This window comes from Gallus gallus, chromosome 8, assembly GCF_016699485.2.
Source record: "Gallus gallus isolate bGalGal1 chromosome 8, bGalGal1.mat.broiler.GRCg7b, whole genome shotgun sequence".
Lineage (NCBI taxonomy): Eukaryota > Metazoa > Chordata > Aves > Galliformes > Phasianidae > Gallus > Gallus gallus.
The window spans coordinates 22,321,061-22,344,416 of NC_052539.1; the positions used below are offsets into that span (position 1 = coordinate 22,321,061).

A 23,356-nucleotide genomic window follows, 5' to 3' on the forward strand; every position below is an offset into this window, starting at 1 on the left:
TTCATCTTATCACACCAAATACAGGGGCAGAAGCAATGTTTTAAACACCAGACAAAAGAGAACAACCCTGCTAACCTCAAGCTGTAGCAGTTTCAAAATGCTGACGTATTGGCAAGAGGATTTCTCAGTGTGCATTGGTGCATCTCCGGGGAGCAGCACAACCACACGTGTTAAACCTGCTGGTGTGTAACCAAACTTTTTATCACTACATAACAAAGTCTCCCTGAGTCTTTTTAATTTAAAAAAAAAGAAGTCATCAATATTGCGTAAGTCTAAATAAAATTTTAACACGTGAGAAAAATATTTGCCATTTCCCAAGTGTACCCCAGCCCCCAAAACTGTGCATTTTTTTCCTCCTTTCCCTTGCCCAGTGAGTTTTGTAACTCCTAGAGTTGGAAAATGATTCTGCTCCTGAATATACACCAAGCACTGGGCACCCTTCAGAGACTTTTAAAGGTTTAAAGTCATTCAAGTGCAGCATGGCTACCAGCAGCTCCTCAATTCCTGACTAAAAATCCCACATCGTGCCTTCCCTCCCCATCTCCAAGTTTCCAGCACCTCTGTCTATTCATCTCCATCACAGTGGATGGGAGATGCTATTTCAGCAGGTGCCATCTGGTCAAAGGCTGGCACTGAGGTAGCGGTGTGCCGCTCAGGCGCAGCCCAAGATGTCAGAAGCAAGAACTGAAATATCACACGGCACAGTATTACTGATAAGCTGTCCAAGCAAGACCAGATGGCACCACCGTGCCAAGGACAACGAGCGGAGATATTAAGATGTCAGAGTACGAACCAAGTCAATGTGAGCTGCTGAGTTTGTGCCATTTATATGCACAGTTTCTGCAAAAGAAGCTGTCCAGAAGCACAGGCCAGAAATGCTCCTGGAGAGGAAACATGAACAACACCCCGGGAGCCCCAGGATGTCCCACTGCTACATGCAGCACTCAGCTCCTGCTCCATGGGACTACTGCTGGGCTGGGCCAGCAGCACTCAGCACTGACTTGCTGATCATGGGGGCAATTCCTCTGGCTGCTTTCTGGTTTAGACTAAGCAAGCAGGCTCTACTTTTAGGTGTGGGGGGAAGGAACACAGCCACCACTTTAGGAACCCCATCTTTTTGGTTGCGTTCATTTCAAACAGGAACGTTGTGCAAAACATTCAGCCCTGACTCCTCCCTGTAGCTTCCACAAAAGAAGCATTCCATTTAATATGTGAGGCTTATAACCAACTCACGCAGTGCAATAGTTCACATCAGTTTGAAGGAAAAACATTCTGCTGGAAGCACAGGCAAGTAGCAGTGTCAATTTTTCATTAACCTACAGCCACTGTCTCCGTAGACTTCCAGCTCTAAGTAAGATTACTGTTATAATTTCTTCTAGTCCCAGAGGGAAGGAGGAAAAACTTCACAGAACTTTTAAGGTCATTAAAAAAACCCCAAACAAACCACCTTTAAATTGGAGGCAGTTTCAGTTTACTTTCATATTTCAAAATCAAATCTTAGCTTCAGCCTCACATCACAGCAGAAATGTCAGCTGCTTTGTTTCGACATCTTCCACGAAAGAAGTTCCGGCTCCTACACGAGCTGAATGCCAAGTAAATAGATTTTCCTGGGGAACAAAGGCAGCTTTTCTGTTTGTTTTAAACATATGTAAATAAGAGTCCCAGGAGCGGAGCTGCCTGTCACTTCCGCCAGGTTTGCTCTCCTGCCACCCCAGCAGCAGCCCCAGCCCTCGGCCTCCGACCTCAGTAAAGGGGGAACTGTTTAATACACATCCCTTTTTCTTGCTTAGTGAGTTTCTTTCCTCTTTGCCTCCTTTTTGATTTTTAAGCTCTGGTTAAAGAATGGAATTAAAGAATGCAATTGCAGAGCTACTTTGGCCTTCTGTCACAGTCACTGCAGCGGTGCTGAAAAGCATTTGGCAGATAAGATCAGCATCTGACAATGTATGACTACTATCAATAAACAGTTGGGGCTGTGCTCCCACGTACCGGTGCTGTATTAAAGACTGATGGTACCTGCTGGCTTACAGTGGGCAGGGAAGAGACTGAAATAGATCGGTAAGAAAAATGACATAAAAAAAGAACAAGAAAAAACCCCAAACTGAAAAAAAGAACCCCACAAGGACACCATCAGTCTCAGGATTCGTGTCTTTTCAGTACCTGCCATCTAAACAGGCTGGAGTTATTTCCCACAAAGTCAGGAGACAGCAAGGAGGAGCACAATCCCTCCACGTACCCATCTGCTATTACTCACATTTGTTTAAATTTAATGCTAACAGATCAGTGCAAAATTAAGAGAGCTTACAATGCCTGTCACTGCCAAATGGCTCGCGTTGTATCTTAATCTCCAGCACTCATTCTGGGTGTAACATGGGCAAGCACTGAGGGCTGCATCGCTTTAAAGGCCGTGCATAAGCCACCATTAAGGAAAATCCCCAAGTACACAAGAAACCTCAGTTTTGATTGGCCACGTTGCCGTAACTTATTGATCATTCAAATCACTCAAGTATTATTCAGTGTTTTCTTCTCCCTGCTTTTTTCATCTCTTGACAAGTTTACAAAGACAAGAATGGAGCAGAGCTTAGCTGCCTTACATGCAATATGCTGCCTACACGGACGCCAGAGAAGCAAAATGAAGCCCAGAACATATGGCGCTCTGCTGACAGAGCTCAGAAAGCGGTTCTGCATGAGCAACAAGGAACATCTTGAAACGCACAAGACATATGTGTTTTAGGAGGAAGATTGAAGTGTTTCATAATAAAACAGGACAAAGTGAAATACAAGTGCTGTATAAAATTTTAATTAAAAACCGGTTTTACCCCTCAACGTGAGTATACAATATGCCTCACAGATGGATTTCATATTTAAGTATTATCCGAACCAAAAACGTAAATGAGACAAATAAAGCCTTCAAAAATGGCACAGAGGCTAAAATGTATGTAAACAGTAGATGGCTGTGGTGAAAACAAGGCAGACAGGGAAAGCAACCTCTTAGCAAATGTTCACTGGTGGAGTGCTCAGTGGGACAAGTTCATGCAACTGCAGTTGTAGTAACAACGCCATGGGTGCAACATCCAAACTGAAACTGAAGTCAGTGCAACAGTACAAATATATCTGTTAGAATTCAGCAGTGTGAGTGGTGCTTTTGTTACTTCAACATCTATCCATGGGTTTCACAGCTGCTGTGTGGACTGGTATAGAAGTGCAGAAAGCACGGAAAGCCTTTCCCCAAAGCACTCCCAGATCCCATCCCTGCCCCATCCAATCGCAGCAGTCCCATGCTGTTACACCAATGTTTGACCATATAAGTTTCACAGGGAGGAGGAAATCCTTATGAACCAAAGGGGACCTTGTTTAGTAACAGCGAACACCTTCCCCTGAGGAGATGAGAAGGCGGCTCAGATCCGCACACCTCACCTGCAGAGAGCTCTCTGTCAGAAGCAATCACCCAGAACTGCACGGAAACAAACACAAAGAAAAAGCACAGTCTCCACATTGATCAAGCAAGGAGAAGGATTACAGTTCCTCCATGTTGTCATCCAGACAAATTATCACTGCACTTCAGAGAATTTCTCTCTGAAGACAAACACAAGGAACAAATCACATGTCTTTAGCAAGCCAACACTGCTAACAGAAGGAGCTACAGCCGTCACTTTTTAAGGGTCTTGGTTGATGATGCTTCAATTCCATAGGCAAGCAGCAGAAATGAAGAACAACATTTGGGTTTGTGCTTAATATTCCCTATTAGATGCTCTTGATCACTTCCCACAACACTAATTTATGGACACTCAAAGGAAACGGGCAAAGACCAGTCTCTGCTGCTACTGGAGACCATCACCAAAACCAGGCACCATTTCTGTCACTGAAGTAGCTCATTAATATAACCCACAGAAATGCTGTTCTCTCTTCGATTCAATTGGTTTCACTGCAGCCAAGCAGTGAAGTTGTTCCACCAATTTAAAACTTTCCTCAAATTTCTTGCCTCCTAAAAAAATCTCTTGATACATTGTCAGCATCCTGATAATGATCACTCTGTAACAGCAAAGTAATTAGCTTAATGGTTAGGTTTTCTATGACCCAGAGATTCCACATTACAAGGTTCATACAATTAAGTAGCCACTGCTAAAAAGCTAGGAATTTTGCTGCGTAGTTCAGTGTTCCAGAAAACACTGAAGTTTAAAAATCAGGAAGATCAGCACTATGTAACAGGCTATGCCTAGCACCATACAATCTTTCCCATTGCCAAGTTGCATACACCACTGCACCACCTTACTTCCTGGGGAGGGAATGAAAACAACATGACAGATGTTAACAGTGCTGGCTAGCATACCTTGAAGTACGAGTATGATGAACCCAGATCATTCAAGAGACATAAACTGCATAAAGGGCCCAATGTGGGAATGTCTGTAGTAAAGATCTGTGATAAAGCATTGTCTTTTTCAATAGTCTTACGAATGTACAAGGTTTCTACCTTGATAAGTTTAAGACTTGCTTAATAACTGCCTGATTAAAACATAATAAATCTAGAAATGTTAGAATAAGGCCTTTTTAGTAATCTGGAGATGAGATGGGAATTTTCAGCCAGGCTTCCACAAGAAAATTTCAGTAACATTCACTTCAGGATCCCAAAGCACTTTACAGTCATTTAATTAAGCTTCAATAGAGCACAAACTTCCCATTTTACAGCTGAGGTAATAGTGAAAGGGAATTTAGCACAGACTATTTAATACTGAGCAGAGCTAAAACCTCTGTTATTTTATCCCCAGAAATAGGTTCCCAACCCCAATAGGTAGATTTCTCTCCATTTTGGCAAGCTACTAAGTAACAGTAAAGTTCAAACACGATGTACAATCTAAATAACAGCCCCCCCTCTTCAAAGCCTCTTCAGATCTGGCATACAGATTGCAGCCCATCAATCTCGTAAGGCTGTTCCTCACTCCATCCACCCCTTTGCCTCTTGTCCCCAGCAGACCAACTTAAGCTTCTCTGCTTCTTGTTGAAAACTTTGATAAGGCAAATCATTACTAAGTCGGATATTCTTGCATTTTAGCCCACAACAGGTCAATGACTAAGTGATTTCCAAAGCAACTGCTACTCAGCAAAGGATTTGGCATTCAACCCAATGGGTAGACAAACTATATGCCTAGTGAGCCATTCCACGGTCCTAAGCTATATCAAGTTCTTTGTAAGAAAGGGAGCATGCTGGAAGTTGACTCTGATTTATTAAAATGAAAGTGATTAAAATATTACACTGATTAGACTGCATACTGCAAGCAATACTGGATGCTGAAAAAACATTTGGCGATAATACACATGGGTTATAATAGCTTGGGGAGGGCAAGAGAAAGAGATAGGCTGTACAAAAAAAACCCCACTAATTCTCTCTTAATCTAGCCCATTATTTCTAGATTTGAGTAGGCAGCTTTCCTTTAGGAGGTAAAATGATGGAGGTGGAATGATGCCATCCCAATGTCACTAACAGACCACTTTGTGGATGGCAAAAGATAAGGAATGAGCATAGAAAATGCTATTTAAAGCTCCACTCAGGAACCTAGAAATTTGCATTTGATAGAAGGGATTTAAATTGTATTAGAAGGCAAGGTGCACTAAACAATTACAGTTTATTACTATGTTGGTTCGCTGCCTGAACCTATACTTATCGCGTGCTGCAGTAGCAAAGGAGCAGCAGCGCTCAGTGCACTTGAGCTGTATGCATATTAATTGGAGGGTTAGCCGAGCAAACAGGGAAGGGGCCAAAAGCTTTTAAAAAACAAGTGGCTTGCAGATTTTATGGACAGATAGAGTACTTTGGGTTTTAAGTCACATTTCATAGAAAAGCTTTCCATTAACCAAACTGGATTTCCAGCACAGTGCTTGGAGGAGAACTGTGCAGTATCACAGCATATAAGCTGTGGAATGACTCTGACCCAAGAGAGAAACACATATCCTGCAGCAGCTGATGCAGAAAGACGTACACACCATCTCTCTCTGCAGCTGGAGCAGGGCCAGCGACACTCAGAGCTTATCTGCTTCACTAGTTATGCTGCATACAAAGGCTTCAGTGAGAATGTTCACACTGGACAGAATTCAGCTTTCTATTTCTCCCATCTAGTTTTAGCCTGTGATGAAAAATCAGAAGTTGTCATTTTACCATATGCTGTGATTCTTCAATTAGGTCCTCTGGATCCCTCCAAAATCTTATCCTGGTTTTTCATAGTGGCCTCCAACCTCTCTCATTCCCTGCTTGTGCCTTGAACTTATCTTCCAAGAGCAGGAAGACAGAAACTATTCCTTTCTGGACTAATCTGGGGCCATGGGACTAATGACAGAATACCAAGCACCGGTAACACAATAATCCATGGCTACTATGTCTTCAGTGGCATGACTCGGGTACGTTTTTCTTTTCACACCTGCAAAAAAAAAACATACTACTTCTTCACAGAGTGCCTCAACAGTTATCCACAGAGTAAGGCTGTGCAGCTAATGCCCTTTGAAAGCACTAATGTGTTAAATGGCAGCAGGGACAGGAAGTGATCAGTGTTAATCCATTTCAACTTGCTTAACTGTTACAAGGAATAGAAACGTCTGTATGGAAGACGCTTCCTCTGAGAGTCCCCTTTCCTGAAGCAGAAGCACACAGCCTTTCAGCATGCTTTCCCACCAGCATAATTGCTCACCAACTGCTTTCTCAAATCAATTATGTTGTCTCAGCATTAAAGGACGGAAGGCAGAGTAGACCAACTTTTTGTTTATCTAGGCATGCTGGCAGGTAACAGTCATATGTTCTGCCATCTGTACTGCAAGCTTTATCTTTTATCCAATCATAACAGGTAAAACGGCATTGGTATAACTGAACCTGTTCACTTAGTTAGGGAAGAAGCCAGAATATGCATGCATTTCCCCCCCTCCCCATTCTAAAAGGAAGCAGGAGATGGACACTTGCCCTTTTAAAGCATTCGGCTTTTCAATAGATGGGCAACTTGCCCTGGCTTGCTAATGTGGGATCTGTTCAATGCAAGGCTGAAAAGGTTCCATCCCTTGGGATAGCATTGAACTGCTGATGAACATTTGGTGGCCTTTAGCAGAAAGGATGCGATTTCTGCCAACAGGATCCCAGCAGGCTGGGAAGGACGGGCTCCAAATTAGGTGGGATTGTGATGCATGAACTTCAGAAGGCCTGTACTGGATATATGAGCTTGCTGACTATCTTGCTTCAGTCTTCCCCCCTCCCCACTCCTTACCCATTCGTATTTTTAAAAACTACAACTATATTTGCAAATGTCAGGACTACATTCAAGAAAACCTGGAAACTTTCAAACATGCGGGGTACGTAAAGAAAGCCTGTCTTCTAATACAAAGACTGCTGATCTGGGTAGGTTTCTTTTAAAATTTGACATTATTTGAAAATTTGTGACTAAAGGTGCTTGAAACCTCTTTGAAAGCATGCCTTTAGGTGACTATTGGAGTCTTCTCCCTGCCTTTCTCAAAAACCAAGCAATCCAAAGCCAATTTTCTAGAAAACAATTCAAATTCCCTCTTTCCCAAAGCAGGCTGGTTATATCAACACTCACACTTGCCCTCCCCTCTCTGAACACTTACTGCTTCTTACGTTACTACATAGATTTAATTATTTATATAATAATTGACTGCAGCTGAAACCTGACCTACATCAGGCAGGAACATCCAGCAGACATATTAGTCTTTAAAATGGCTATCTTCTGAGAGTCTCAAAGGAGCAACATCATTCCCATCAACTGTGGAGGGGCTTAGATGTTTTTTTCCTGTTGTTTGTTAAGTTTTTTGTTTGTTTGTTTTTAATTTGGAGCAGAGGTGTTGGGGTGGTGGGGGTGCTGCTAATAGCATTCATTTGGCTACCCAACCAAAACTCCATTTCTCCAAAATCCTGCCCAGCCATAACTACATCTTAAAAATAGAGTACAAATATTTGTCACATAAAAAAAGTTTTGGTAAGAAATATCAACACTGTGTACTGTGCATTTTCAGCTGAATTGCTATCAGGAGTATGCTTTTTGGTCTGAAATGGTGCCAGAAGCTTTTCGGTACATGTTTCTATATATTTTTCCAAGGCTGTCTTCAAAGATTGCTCTGTGAGGCTTCCCTTTGCATACAGCTGCACGGTTAGACCAGAATTCACCATTATCCAAGTGAACAGTGATGTTCTGCTGCATTGGTGAACTGTCAACAGAAGAAAAAGATAAGAAATAATGACCAAATCAAGATAAATGAGAGGAATCAGAAGTACAAAGCCAGCAGAAATCCAAGTGTAAAGCTGCTAACCACAGATTACTTTTCCCAAATAGAAACAAAATCTGCACTGCAGCTACTTCTCAGAAATGGGAGCCCACCCCTCATCTATTCATTCACACAAAGTCTCCCCTACCTGACCATGTGCACTTGATAATACCTCCCTAACAGAAGGAATTAATTCTCAAAGAGCATGCAGTCGTTTTGCTGTATTTTGATAGGCAGTGTGACTAGGCACCGAGCCCATGCAAGAGCAACACAGTTGGATTTCTGTGTCCTTTGAAGGTCAAAATGTAACCACAAGCAGCTATTTCAATATGAAGACAATCTATCAGGGGTATATTAAATTACTGTGGTTGCAGCAGTAAAGTGCTCTATCGGAAGCATCTCGGATTAAGTATTCTACCAAACACATTACAACATAATGGCAATCGAGCGCTCCTTCACCACCCCGTCTTATTTGTCACCATTTCAATACCAAACATAGTCTGTTTACTTAGAGAAATTATTTCCCTTATCTATGAAATAAAATTTTCTCTGAAAATCATTACAAAACACAGGCAAATCAGAAGCATGTATATCTAAACTTCACGACTGCATGCCTTTTCTTGAGACTCTCAAAACAAAGGATCGTCTTATATAATGAAGTGAGCCATTTTCCTCTAATAAAGCATGAAACAAGTAGATGAAAGATCATCAGCAGAAAATAACTACTGAGGTGACATTTGTCACATCTGCTCAGATATTCAGGCACTTATGACACTTAAAAATTAGGACTGAGCTATCCCCAGCCTTTCAGTAAAGTCCTCAGTCTGGGAAGAGAAATGGGAGAAGCGAAGCTGGTGGTGACCATCTTCACTTGGGAAATGGCTTATATTTCACAGGGAAGTTTCAGACTGTTATATACATATAATTTGTTAATCTGCTATGGTCAAGCCAATCTTCAGAACTTCACACTAGTAAGCATATATGATAGAATTGGAAGAGTGCTTGTGTCACAGGACTCACAAATACTTGTAGCTAGCTGCATTAAGTCGTAAGATTTTCAATTTAAAAGAAGGAAAATTGAGTCAAGACGACAAAGATCAGTAGTATGAGTTTTTTAAACTCACGTATCTAAGCTTCTATTCACCCACAGAAAAGAGAAGTAGTATTATGCTGATATCAACCCATACCTCGTTAAAAAAGATTGCTATTAGGCTGCAATATTAAAGGAGCAGGAAAGGTCAGCTTCCCACTTTTGCAGATAAAGCCTGAACATTTTAAGTCAGCCAACAGCATGAGGAAAATTTAAACCTACTCATCATCCTGGAGAGGGTGATCTGCTCTCTACAGTTTGGAAGCAATGAAACCAACGTACCAAATGGTAAAATCAATAGAAAAGTTATATTGGCCTACGTTAAATGTAGACAAGTCAATGCTCTGGGCACCCATCAACGACTGAACTTTTACCCCCTCCTTTCCCCAGCCTGGGTCACCCTAGTTCTGACACAGAATTCTCAGTCCAACAAAGAAGGATGGAACTTGCCAATATACAATAAACAGCTCTGGCATCATTTTCCTTGGAGCCCATCTCCTGTAGTTAGTCAGCTTTGTACTTTCATTTTCATCTACTGAAAGCTTAATCTACACAGAGACACTCAAAATCCAACCAATTTAACTGCAGTAAAAGAAAGTCTCTAAGAGCAACAGCAACTTCCACAAAGTCCTTATTCTGGTTCTGACAAAGAATTGAAAGCATGCATGCTTCAGCTTTGTCTTACTCCTTGCACACCAGATGCTTAGCACTGGTGTGGACACAGATAGAGCCAACCTAGAGAAAAGTCCCTCCTCTGCCTTGACTGAAAACGAACTGACAACCTGAGCTAAACAATCTGGGAATTACGCTCACAAATCATATTAACAGCAGGATTTCTGCACGCAACTCCCTGCTCTGAAATACCTGTCAGATGCTTTTGTTCCGTCATACATCTCCTTTAAGAGTCCCAGAAGTTCTTTTCTGAGTGAATCATGTACTAAATATTTCACAAAACATGGACCTCTTCCTTACTCCCAGCGGTTCTGAATCACCTGCTTTACTGCCAACGTTTGGTTGACAGAACCATGTCCTTCTGTGAACTCTGTCTCCGTCCTTGTATCCTGTTTATGAGCACTGTGGTGAACGCTCAGCAATCAGACTGTCCTCGAGTCCTTTTATGTCTTGCCCTTCAGTGAATGGGATTAGTGCTGCTGGCCTCTAAACCCAAGGAATGGTCTTTTCCCAAGCTGAGTGCCACATTTCATAACCCATCACTTCTTGATTCTCTAGTATTAGGATTTGTTTCTTCTTTTGTTTCATAGTCTGCAGTCTCAGCATCAACCTCAAACTCCCAAAGCTGCCTCAGAACAAAAACTTGCACTTTCTCTCTCAGAAACACATCCTACACAATTTAATTGCAGCATCTCTCTGCACAGAGGATAAGGAGGCAAAAAGGCTACACGCAGAATACAAGAGTGAGCTCAGGTACAGAAATACTAACAGCTTCTGCAGCAGCTCCACATCCACGTAAAAAAATGCAAGACTAACTAAGATTCCTTGCATAGAAGAAGCTGTAAGTTACAGGAATTAATAAAAGCCAACAAGTAAACAAACTTTTTAGAACACACTAATTACAAGTCAAAGTTTACTATGACCTGCACACTGAAGTAAGCCTCCTTTTCATAGAATACAGAGATGATTTAGGAAGCCTACATTAAAAAATTTGCACTACATTCAATTAGCAAAGTAAAACCTTTTTTTCCTCAAGTGCCAAAGCTCTCTCAAATTCAGCACCACGGTTCTAGCTTTGTCCTAAAGAAAAACAGAATCCATACAACCCTAAAAATGCTCTGCATTACTTCATACCTTTCCTTTAGCAAGTACACAAACTGTTCTACAAAATACTGTGCACATACATAGAGATTATCAGTAATGAGAACTTATACTACAGAAGCAGACCAAAAAAAATAAATCAAATCAACTGGTGCCTTTTAAGTAACATTTTCAAAAGAAAACCTAATTATAAATGTGAGGGCAACACAATAATTAACCTATAGAAGCAAGGTGTTCAAAATGTCTTCTGAAATATGACACACTGAATCACTAGACCACGTTCTACATATTTGCACTGTTTTTTTCAGATGCTCTTCTTTTCCAAGCATGTCTTTTGGAAAAAAACAAAGAAACAAAAGTTATCCACAAGCCTTATTAGTAAATAAAGCTTATAATTACTTTTGCACTCCTGTAACTTTAAAAAAAAGATAACTAAACAGCCATTTTTTAAGTTACAGTTATTTACGCTCCCCGCTGATAAAATCCAACAGCTTCTGCCCATGGATTATTTTTATGACCACATCCAGTAACAAAAAAAATTATCAGAAATTAACAAAGAGTACAATGACACAAAGCCAAACAGAATGAATGGTATAATAATAGTTATCTGTATTTTCCTTTTAGGCAAAAAGCCTTGATAAATCTAATGTAACACAGCTCAAAATAGGAAAAGAATTTTTTAGTATTTAAGGGGCAATATTATAATGACAGTTCTTCCGTGGTCAGAGAAAAACCCCATACCTGCTCCGCAGATCACTTAAGGATAAGCGTGCTTTATGTGAAGATTCCCTTGTCTTAGTCAAGTTTCCTTTTGATGAGTTACTTTCATCCTGAAAAAAAAAAAAACAGAAATCAAATTCTCATTACCTTGGTTTCTGATTACAATGATCTCATTTCAAAAATACTTTCTTTCCACTTAGAAAACTATTAAAGTGCTTGCATTTCTTGGGGGGAAAAAGGGACAAAGTGTAATGAGCCAAATGCTATTTATGAACACTTTTAATTAAGTTCAGCACAACTCAACTAATAATTTTCAGGTAATAAACTGGAAAGAATTTCTAGACATTGTAGATCTAAAGAACCATGCAGACAGCATTAGCTTCAATAACCCAAAAACATGCGGGTTAAATGCTATGAAACCTACTGCTTACTGCTTTACTTTTGTTTCTTGTAAAAGATGGGAGAAAGAACCAAAAACTTACTGCTAACAGCTTTTCCACTAAGCTACCATTATTCATGTAATGCATTTTAACAGAAGTATTCTGCACATCTGTACATTTCCCGTTCCATACACAGGGCAGAGAACATGCTTAAATGACTTTTTAAAAATACCTCTAATACACATAAGGACCCTTGAGTGGATTTCTTAGGAGTTGCTAGAAAGCAATCTTACCTTCCAAAATGCTATCTAGACTTAAATAAGCCCTTATTTACCCTCTCAGGTATGTATGAGACAGAATATCTCATTTGAAATAATCCAGCTGCCCACCTGAGGTAGGATGGTAGAAATTCCATTCACACAAATACAACCATGTTCACTCTGCTCTGAAAGGCAAGGATGCTACTGAAGAGAAGGCATTCAGTGATGCTTGTAGCAGAAGCTAATTGATGCAAAGATTAGTAAACAGAATTACCGTTTACACTACATCAGAAATAACTGGAAAAAAGGATTGTGAAGTTAAAATAGTCAAACTTGTTGGTAACACAAGCCTGAGAGAAAAGACAATAAATCCAGTGGTAGACAGCAAAAAGATGCAGAACTAGCTGAATGGCTGGAGTGTGGATGTGGAAAAATCTAACACAATTTATTGCACTGCAATACAGGTAATAAGCATGTTTGGAAACAGGAAAACTTTTCCTTCAGCAGTCACAGGCTACACAGTACTGAGTAGAGAAAACGGGGTGCAGCAGTAAATAAAACTCTTCAGCATTTGCCAGAGGCAAATTATTTTCTGGAAAGCAAAAAAATAAGATGGAAATATTATGATACTGCCAGAATGTCACAGTGGAAAGCTACAGCGGACACCCTAAGGAACTGCAGCAGAGCTCCAGTCACACTATTTTTACAGAGCACTATGGAAACAAAATTTTGGAAAACACAGATGGATGCTTCTGGGAATGGTTGTTTAGCATTACATTCTTTGGAATAAAACAGAGTAAGAGATATTTTTTAACCTTTCAAAGTTTGGAAGAGCACGCAAACTGGAGCCAGAAATCCACTCACCCCATTGCAAGTACACAGGATCATCAAGGTTTGAAAAGACCTCTAACATCATCCAGTCCAACCATCCACCTCTCACTAAACCATGTCCCTCATCTAAATGTTTCTCTACGTTTCCTTTGCTAAACCCTCACTTTCAAGATGACCGGTTTACCTCATTCATCCACTGCATAACAGTGCAGTCTAGATTTTTGGCAGCTTACAAAATCATCATTTCTGGACAAGAACTAAGGAAGGCACAACAAAGATTGGATCAAACAATCTTAGCTTGCATGAGAAAAACCTTTTTCATGGTTGAAAATGAAAAGCACATCAACTAAACTGAAAATAAAGATTGACCAGAATTGAGAAAATAATCAGATTAGGACAGTACAGAGACAACACAAGTAGCTGCCCACGATAGCTACAGCTGGGGAAATAAATAAGTAAATAAATCAAGACTTCAGAGCCAAGGCAGATGTTCTTCAGTAAATCATGCAGCAGCAGATTAAGACAACAACCTTGTTTTTTTGCCCCAGCCCTCTGCCAAGAGTTTATGGGAGTCATTGCATCTCAGCCAGAAGAGCTCTATTGGTGGTGCACTACTGGTACACCCACCTTTTCTGCATTGAAATGTGAGATGGGGAGACCACAGCTCTCCCACACTTTATCATGCTTCCCATAGACACAGTAAACTCTGGCAGAGGGGTGAGGTGGACAGCTGGGGACAACAGCAGCAAACCAGATTTCTGTCAACACTCCTTTTTCTAAGAAAACTGAAGCAAAAAAAGATCTTTCCCCACTTTGAGAGGTTCACCTCTGTGAACCAATCAATAACATCAGTGTGGTAGATTGTCAGACAAAAAAATATAATTTCATCAGAGCTCCTTATCTCTATCTTACCTACTCTCACCCTTATATCCTTTCACCTTTCTTTTACCTCATCTCACACTCGAGACCCCTAAGTTGTCTGCAGATGAACAATCTTTTACAAATGCTTTGCTGAGGGAGATCCTGTGCTATGAGTGGGTTTCTCAAAATTGCAGTGGCAAAAAATGACTATCTGACTAAAATCAGACTTCAAAACTCCATCAGACTCAAGGACAAAATATTCTGATCCCAGGCTTAATGTTGTTATATTTCATTTAGAGCCAGGTAATTAAAGGGAGGGAAAAAAATCTACACACAACTGGAGAATAATATTAGCTCTACAAACAGCTGGACACCAGCAGCTGTTTATGTGCAGATGCGCAACATGTTAAGCCATGGTGTTCTATAATAGATCTCTAACATTTTTTGCTTACACTGAAAGCAGAGGAATCAGGTATAAAGAAAATTTAATTGTCCTCTATACCCTTATGAGATTGCCACCTGTCCATAAAAGCTTCACATAAGGAGACTGCTGAAAACAGTAAGAAAGAGTTCAGCTTAAATTCACATTTCTACAATCGAGTGTGCCTCAAAAGACATCATAATAAATTCAAGAGTATAAGCACAATTAATTGTCTTCCTCAATCATCTTAGAAAGAAGAAAGGACTTAGTGTGCAGTCAAACTTACAAACACTAGGCGCTGTCTGGCACTGTGTGTCCTTAAAATATTTTTCACTCTCTTATGGATCTCATCTCCATTTGCTGGTGGAGGCCAACCAGAGTTAAACCTGCAAGAGGAAAAAAAAACACAAAAAGAAGAAATATTTGCAAGTTGAAAAGATCTAACATGCTTTTTCCTCCAATTTTTATTTTATTTTCTAAAAATTACAAAGCATGCATAACTTCCTTCTATTTGGAACATACACAATGTTTAGATTTGATTTTTTTGCCTCTGGAGTACAAGGAAATAAACATTTTGAAGCACTGCATAAACAACGTGCATCTACAATTCCAGCATAAGATACAAAGCACAGAAAATGTTGATGATTTTGTAACAAGTAATATTTCTGTAATGTCTGTTTGTTCCTACAGAAGAGAAAAGCTATACAGTTATGCTATTCCCAGTGATCAGGTTTCATTTTTCTCTTTTTAAAGCAAATAATACGCACAAGAAATTCTTTCCACTGGAATAAATCAACAGAAAGATAACCCCAATGCAAATAGGAAAGCCCACGGAGTTCAAAAACTGCAGATTCACAATCATGATTTCATAGGATGCAACTGCATCTTAAGCTGCTCTTTTTTTTTTTTTTAACATCAAAAATAAAAGTAGTTTGCTTGATATGGCTGACTTAAAATCCACAGACACTTTTGGATCTTCTTTTATGTTTTGCAGAACTTTTTTTTCCCCCAGTTTATTCAAGGAAAAAAAAAAAAGAAAAGGTTCTCATCCTTCTCAGAAGCTGGCAGAAAATTCACAACAGTCATTCTCAGACTATTAGGGGATGCAATCGAGATGTTAAGGATAGGATTATTGACACACCAATCTCCAGACTTCAGTACACTCAAACATGTATTATTAAAACCAACCAACAAACAAATGAGAAAACACCAAGAATGAATTCAGTGGGGAAAAAGGAGTTAAGAGACTGTGTAAGTAAAAATGTCAGAGCAAATAGAAACAGGGTGCCAAATCAGGACTGTGCATCTTCATTTCTATGTTTCCTAACATCCAAGAACCTGATTTGCACCAAGAAAATAAAACAAAAACTCGTGCTAAATATGAATATGGGTCACCAGCCAAGCAGCCAGCTGTAGATCAGCTGGATTGGGGCTATGAGCCTTTCTGTCCACTTCTCATATCTTCTGTTATTATACAACAATACAGGAAGAAAGTGAGTAGTTCTCTGCTTCCGTTTCTTTTATTGTCCGGTGTATAATTAACACAGTCTCCGTTATTATTGCTTAGCTCTCCAAAATCTCTCTATTCTAAGCAGCCCCAATATTTTCAGTCCATTTATGAATTTCCTTAAATCAAATCATCCGTTTCTGAACGCTCCTATTTTTCTCCAAGAAAGGGTGCCAATAAATGGCACAATATTGTGAGGATGAATCATATAATCTATAGGGGGGATGTATTTTCTGTATTTCTAATGACATCCAACATTGTTTATCTTTGGTTCATTACAGGCGTGGATTTTCACAGAGCTGGCTATAACAACATCCATATCAGCATCTTAAACATTTACAATTAATTTCAAATCCAACAGCATGTATGGCAAATCCATATAGTTCAATTACTCCGCATATAGAATGTAAGGATTTGTTGCATTAAAAGTCCTCACATAATTTTTCCTAAAAGAAAAGCTGTTTGCGTGAATTTTGTTAAGAGAAGAAAGCATTGACTTTATAGAAAATAGAGGTCTAAGTCATTTAGGCAGGCAGGAACATTCATTTCCTTAACACAGTCAAACTCAGTTTGATGTACAGCATTACAAGGCGTGTGCTCTGCCACTAGCAGTGTTTTGAACAAAACCCCAACCCTGTAGTCATGCTAAAACACACTACTTCGAATGAATCAGATCAGGCAGGAGTGAAAAAGCTCCTAAAAGCATCTAATGGCTTTCAATTAGCCCTTACAAACACTAATATTAAAGGAACATCCAAAGCACATGTTTAAAAAAAAACCTGCATTCTAGATGCAGTGGGTCTTTTCAATTTAAGAAATAAAAGCTAGTCATGAAGTTTGGCATTTCCCTCATATTTATACAGTGGCTGCTGCTCTTCCAAATCCAGCTTGCTGGCAGTGAGATGCTGGAACAGATTACCTTGGGGAAATAAATTTTATGAAATTCCTATGTAAGATTTCAGATCATTGTTATTAATCTCAAATTTACAAATATCCTTGGAGATAGGTGCATTTACTTTTGGAAAAAGAAAACACACTTTGCCACTGTATTCATTTAGAAAATATCTGGCTACGTCTGCAAGAAGAAAATCAAATTACTTAAATCAAGAATCATTAGATTTCCTTCTCCAGGTGATTTCATTGATCAATCCACTAGTGTGCGCTGTGGTATAAGAAATGTTGGCCACTCACATACATCCCAAACTTAATTTATCAAGGGAAAAATAGAATGAAAACCTTAAGTATGATTAAAAGCAGTATCAGCTTATTTTAATTAGTTTTGCTAGTGTTGCCGTTGTCTAATTTTAGTAATAACTATTGAGTCTAAACCACATTTAAAGTCATAACGTTAATGTTTACATCCACCAAAATGCAAACTAGAATAAATTCCTGCTTTGAAATGTAACACCCATAATCTGAAGTGAAACCTTTTTATGATACTCTAACTCTCCTACTGGAAATGTTTTAAAAACAGGCGTTAGAGCACAGCTCCTTAAGCCATAAGTAACAAGATTCCGTTTGCCTAACATGACCAATACAGTGTTTTTAAAAAGACTGCTTACTTATTTATGTGATTAAGGTGTCAGTATTGTACTACAACGTTGAAAGGAAAGTCATTTCACTTCAATGACTGTTTGTCCTGATAAACAAAATAAACTTCTACAGCTGTATTCTTTGTCATACTTCCAATTTTCTCTGGGACTTGCAAACATTCTGCAGTTACATCAGTTTAAATTGTTTATTGATTCCAATAGATTGTATAAACACTTTGGAAATATAGCTCAGTGACCTAGAAAAAGCCAGATCAATCAGAGAACTTCTCAAGATTAATTTCAAAGATGTTGTGTCGAGTACAATCAAGGAAACAGAACCATTTTCCCTTGTAATGTGACTAAAGGCATTTATACTCTTTATGAGATAAGGCTTTTTTTAAGGTCATGCAGACAACATTTACCTTGATAGAAGAAAAAAGAAGCCAAGCACAGTCTAGGTCTTGTGTTAAAGATTAAAGCTGTTTTTTGCATACAATTTTATCCATTAGGACAAAATACTCCATTGGAAATACAAACAGAACACATCCATCCACGTACTCCAGTAAAACAGCAGCTTGCAAACTTGAGAGCAGTAATAAATAGGAATTTGCAAATGTCAGACAATCCAATCATTCACTTGCACATAGCAAAAAAATGTTAATATCACATTTCAGCAGGAGATACTGATACATTTCAGACCGGCAGAATTAATGCAAAAGGCTGCTGCAGATATTTGCAATGCCTATTGTGACCCCTTCCCTCACCATCACACCTCCCAGCCTTGTGAACAACTCTGTGCATCTGGCCTCCATGAAGAATTCATCAGCTTCAAAGATACAGACTTCATGCTGAGCAAAACCACATACAAGGACAAACTATCAGAGGACAGAAATCAATGAAGTACTGTGGTACCAGATTCACAATTGGAGAGGATGCTACTGTAATTGGGGGGAAGGGAGAAAAGAAATAACTCTTAAGCTAAGTATAACCTTGAAAACAACAATCTTACAAGAATTTGTGCATGGAGCAAAAGAGATTCTCAGGAAACCCAAATATATTTAACTCTGACATGGAAAAAGAGTCACAGATTTTACAGTCAGGATGTTTATGAGCGTGCACAGAAAGTGGAGAAGTTACTTTATACTCACTCAAAAGGACACGAACCAAGATGAACTTGGCTCTCAATATATGCTGGTCTGCAATGGAGGCACAACAGAATGGCTGAGCTGCACTTAACAGTTTCACTGGTCTACTTCATAAAGGATACAATTTTGTTCTGCCTTTTCTTAAAATACCTGATGGCTATAAACCTTAGTACAGATGCAGCTGTACAAGTGCAAAAGTGTTTCAGAGACTATATTGGTACATACTCTTATATGAATTGTAACGAAAATGTAACAATGTGAAAATCCTTACATTCTCACAATATTTGAAGTGAAGGAAGTAGGCTGCTTGCACAATGCCAGAATACCTACTATGAAGCAGAAACAACCATGCACAGCCAATGCCTTAAATCAAAAAACAGCTTCAGCATTTGGAAGCAGAAGCTGACAGCTGCTCTTCCTCTTCAGTAAAAAATTAAGAACAAACAAAAACAACCAACAGAAAAAAAAAATGCAACTCATTCTAAAGAGTTTCCCTTATTTCCAAAAGCCCTGTTCATTGTTACCCCTTCAGCGCAGGGATGTAAAATTCACAAATGCTTTCTTTTCCCTTCCTAAGCTTCAGCTCTAGCCTTTAAAACTGGGGCAAGATAAATCATCCTTCTGTATTACATGAGTTCCAAAAGACAGACAGCTTCCAAGCTCAACACTGCAGCTCAAGATCTCAACCACAGACCCAACAATCCCACCAGAAGTTCTAGCCACTCTTGTCCTAGATGTTGAGGATGCCAGTAATGGGCTGCACTTTCTTGTATTCTTTGGCAGCTTTCCCACTTCTCTGAATATGTTTATTCATATGCAAAAAAAGTTTTGACATCACTCACTTTCGAATTTACCTACTGAGCAATGAAGTTGATAAATAGTATAGAAGTTGGTTACAAACATGAAACAAGGCTTCTGTACTACAGTGTTTGCAGTCTATCGTATACAATAACTGATCTATGAGTGCTGCTCCCAGAATTCAACTTAGAGAATGCAAAATATGAAAGTTTCCTCAAAAGGTGAGAATGATAAACCCAAAAGATTTGAGAACGACTTTACTATGAAACTCAATTCCAAAACTTCCAAAATATTTGGCTAAAATCAAGCAGGAGACCAAGTTGCAGTCTCTTCCCAGAGCACCTTCTGAAAAGTCTGCTAAATTATTTAGAGTTCCAATTTGTAGCAGAAAGCTCTCAGAACTTTGCATTCATTCTCAGAGAGGTAAACCTTAGGTTAGGATGCATTCCACTTTCTAAAATATAAGGTAAACTACCTGCGGTCAGGATTTAGTAGGATCCAGTATGGCATTTCATGCTGATATTTTCCTAGTACTTGGAAAAAGACAATAGAAAAAGATGGTAGAAAACCAGTATAGGAATATTACAGAAGTTATCTGATCCAAACAGTTAACCTCTGTCTTGCTTCAAACAGAACTTGGATTTCTGTTATATTTTACAGCAGGTAAGATCACATTTCAGCAGAACAACCAGAACCTCAAAAAGACATGGGAATGGCCTTTGCTCTGGAAGTGATTACTCTTCAGATCAATAAAGAAAATCCATTGATCTCAATTGCATGAAAAATAGCTTTGTTTCTCAACATAGAAAAAATGATCAAATACTGCTATGACTGTTGTAGTCTCTTGAGAGAAGAATTTCTTTTGTGCCATCATATAGCTCCACTCACAGGACTTCTATCACTAGCTTACTCTTCTTCACAGAAGGATGACTTTAGCTTTGTATCTTGCTGCAGATTTCAGTGCTGCAAGGAAGGCTAAGCTTGCAAGTCCACAAGAAAACCACCACCCTCTAGGCATGCATGACTATATACTGACACTATGAAAGCAAGAACTGAAGTCAAATTTTCCTCTTCTGCAGCAGTTCTAATGCTTTCATGAAGCATCTATGCACAAACAACCAATCTGTGGGGGCAAATAACATTTTAACCACATTGACTGAAGCTGGCCAGACATCATGAACAGGAAAGAACATACATGCATCATTGCTCTGCATAGGAGATAATATCAAAATAGGACATGAAGATGCACAGCCTCATCACCCTATTTTGAGTCAGTTTGCAACACAGCAAATGCTTTCCTGAAGTGACCTAAATAACAAAAAAAATGTAAGAATAAAATACGAAAAATAAATATTCAAAACTTTGGAGCCTTGTCCAACAGTAAATCTGTTTACAGTTCTGCTTCTGGCTCAACTTCAGTGGAAAAGGGGAGAGCATTGATTTGAGATCTCTCAAAAAGGCTCACATGAAAGGAGTGGAAACTGCTACAAAGGGTGCAAAATCCCCAAGAGGGCATTATGCAAGACCCCGAACTTCTGTATCATCAAAAGGCATTGCAGTGGCTTAACAACTATACAAGCAGGGTTCTGCGGGAGTACTCCCAAAATGACAGACACTCACTTCATACTCACTTCAAAACAAAAAAGGGAAGAAAGAGGTAAGTTGTCAAGTTCTGTATCGACCATGGATTGATCAGATGAATATAGTATGTATACGTGAAGCTATTTGTCCTTGTAATTCAAAATACGATTGAGGAAATAACCATCAAATCACTGTCAGATAAGACTGTCTTCTTGCAAATACTCTCAATCTGCCATACACCCAATAGTTGTTATTTTCTGTATTTCTATAATCTATAGAACTGCATTTGCATGCATTTCCATACATTGACCTCTGATCCATGCTTGTCATTCCACTGTCATTCTGGAATGAGTGCGAACTTGCTGTCAAAATACATACATGAGTATAGCTTTAGATAAATACTTCAGAATCAGGGACAGGACATCAGGTTGATCCCCAGCATCTTCAAATTGTTTTAGGAACTTGGTTATTCAGGCCCAGATTTGTATACAACTTTTCTACCCCTGGAAAGCCATCTAGTAACCTATTAAGCAAGATGTACAGCAGGAACATCGTGTACCAAGGACACATTCTACTCAGCAGGAAGTAGGGAATACTCTCCTTGAAGGACTGGAGTGTTTAAACATGAAAAAGCTGTTACTTGTTGAAATTTCTTCTGTTTCACTCTCACAAGACACTTGGAACTTCTATACGTGCCCTACATACTCACCTAAGGATTGAAATCCACCAAATTATGGGATATTAGTATTGGAGGACAAAAAAAAGAAAAATGAATATATACAGAAATGAATATACACAGAATTGCTACAAAGGCCAATACTTCAGCTTAAAACAAAGCAGAAGAATCATCTCAGTCTGTAAATACACTATATTAAAGCTGGCCCATGGACATTACTCAAAGTAGTCACATATTTGACTATAGCGCAACCAGAAGTACATACGTACACTAAGGTGAAAAGGACAGAAGGAAAAAAGGTTTCCAAATAGCTCTAAAACATCCTGCTTGTCATGTATTTATATTTGTATTCCTGATAGTCTAATGCCCTCTGAAACATTAATTATTTACCTATTTAAGTTTTTCCTTTAATTAAATTTAAGATTTGGTGGACACTGGGGACACGTAATCAGAAGCTTTATTGTTTCAGGGAGGCCAGCAACAGAGAGGTCAAAGATCCTTTTCATTGCCATATTATTTGTATTGTATTTATTAAGCGGAGAGTTGATGGCAAACACAGCTCCTGATAAAAAGGCAAATACAAGACAGTTGACGGGGAAAGATTTCCTGTCTTTTCATCCTGTATACCTCCAAACACGAAACCTATAGTCATGCAAGTACTGTTATCATCTGCTCTTTTTAATGACTCCAGAATTTCACAAACAAAAACAAGTCATTACCTTTCCCTTAGAGAAGATCGATTTAGTACAGAATTTAGAGAATGCTTCTGAAATGCTGAAGGTGCTGAATGCACTAATGAACCACCAGAACGGGCCAGCCTGTTGGGTGAACCGGAGATCACATCCTCATTACAAACACCAGAAGAACTGTCACAGTCTTTCCCATGAGTAGATCTTGCCTGTTAAAAACAACAAGAAAAAACAAAACCTTGCTAAAATGTATTATGACTATCAAGATGTACAGTTTTCTTTTTTAAACTAAAAGGTTACAGGCTTTCCATACATGCAGGAATATCTACCTCCTGGAGAAGAGCAAAGATCCCCATTTTACAAAAGGTATCCTAGTTTAAACTAGCAAGTGTTTCCTGCTGGTATCTAACATGCCATATTACAGCAAAGCATGATTTTCAGGCCACCTATCTTCTTATTCTGACTGCAGAGTTTAAATCCTTCCATCTCACAGGATCCTCAGAGAATCAGAGTGATGCCCCAGAGTCTAAACGAATAAGCCTCAGACCTCCCCTCAGTCTGAGACCTTTGTTTAGATTTATTTTTTCCCATGACTTTTTCCTTCTCCAGGAAAAACTCCCGTCTACCTGCTCATCCTCCAGTCAACCTTTAGCCCTCCAATTACTCCTTTCATAGCACCTCTTAATCTGAAGTGCACTGTGCAGACGTCTCCTTGGGTTACCCTCGTTTACAACAGAACAAGATAGATCCCTGACATTATCTTCAGATCCACTTTTTACAAAGCAGCCAAAATCTTAACGATTAAACGTGAAATGACAAAATAGTGGCTTGCCATTTGT

At 39.2% G+C, this 23,356-nt stretch overlaps 1 protein-coding gene across 11 annotated transcripts in view; it reads right to left on the reverse strand.

The window, feature by feature from the left end:
• SPATA6 (spermatogenesis associated 6) overlaps positions 1–23,356 on the reverse strand; it is a 51,111-nt gene that overhangs the window by 8,287 nt on the left and 19,468 nt on the right. For 7 of the 11 annotated variants that reach the window (XM_046944874.1, XM_046944873.1, XM_046944872.1 and 4 more), the window contains 4 exons: positions 22,548–22,726; positions 14,876–14,975; positions 11,858–11,946; positions 2,779–8,196 (listed from right to left, as the gene is read on the reverse strand). In XM_046944874.1, coding sequence (XP_046800830.1) covers positions 8,016–8,196; positions 11,858–11,946; positions 14,876–14,975; positions 22,548–22,726 — 549 coding nt within the window. In that variant the 3' untranslated portion in view covers positions 2,779–8,015. Of the gene's footprint in view, positions 1–2,778; positions 8,197–11,857; positions 11,947–14,875; positions 14,976–22,547; positions 22,727–23,356 lie in introns of those variants that run through there. The other 4 variants (XM_040705414.2, XM_040705413.2, XM_040705412.2 and 1 more) reach the window with 1 other exon arrangement.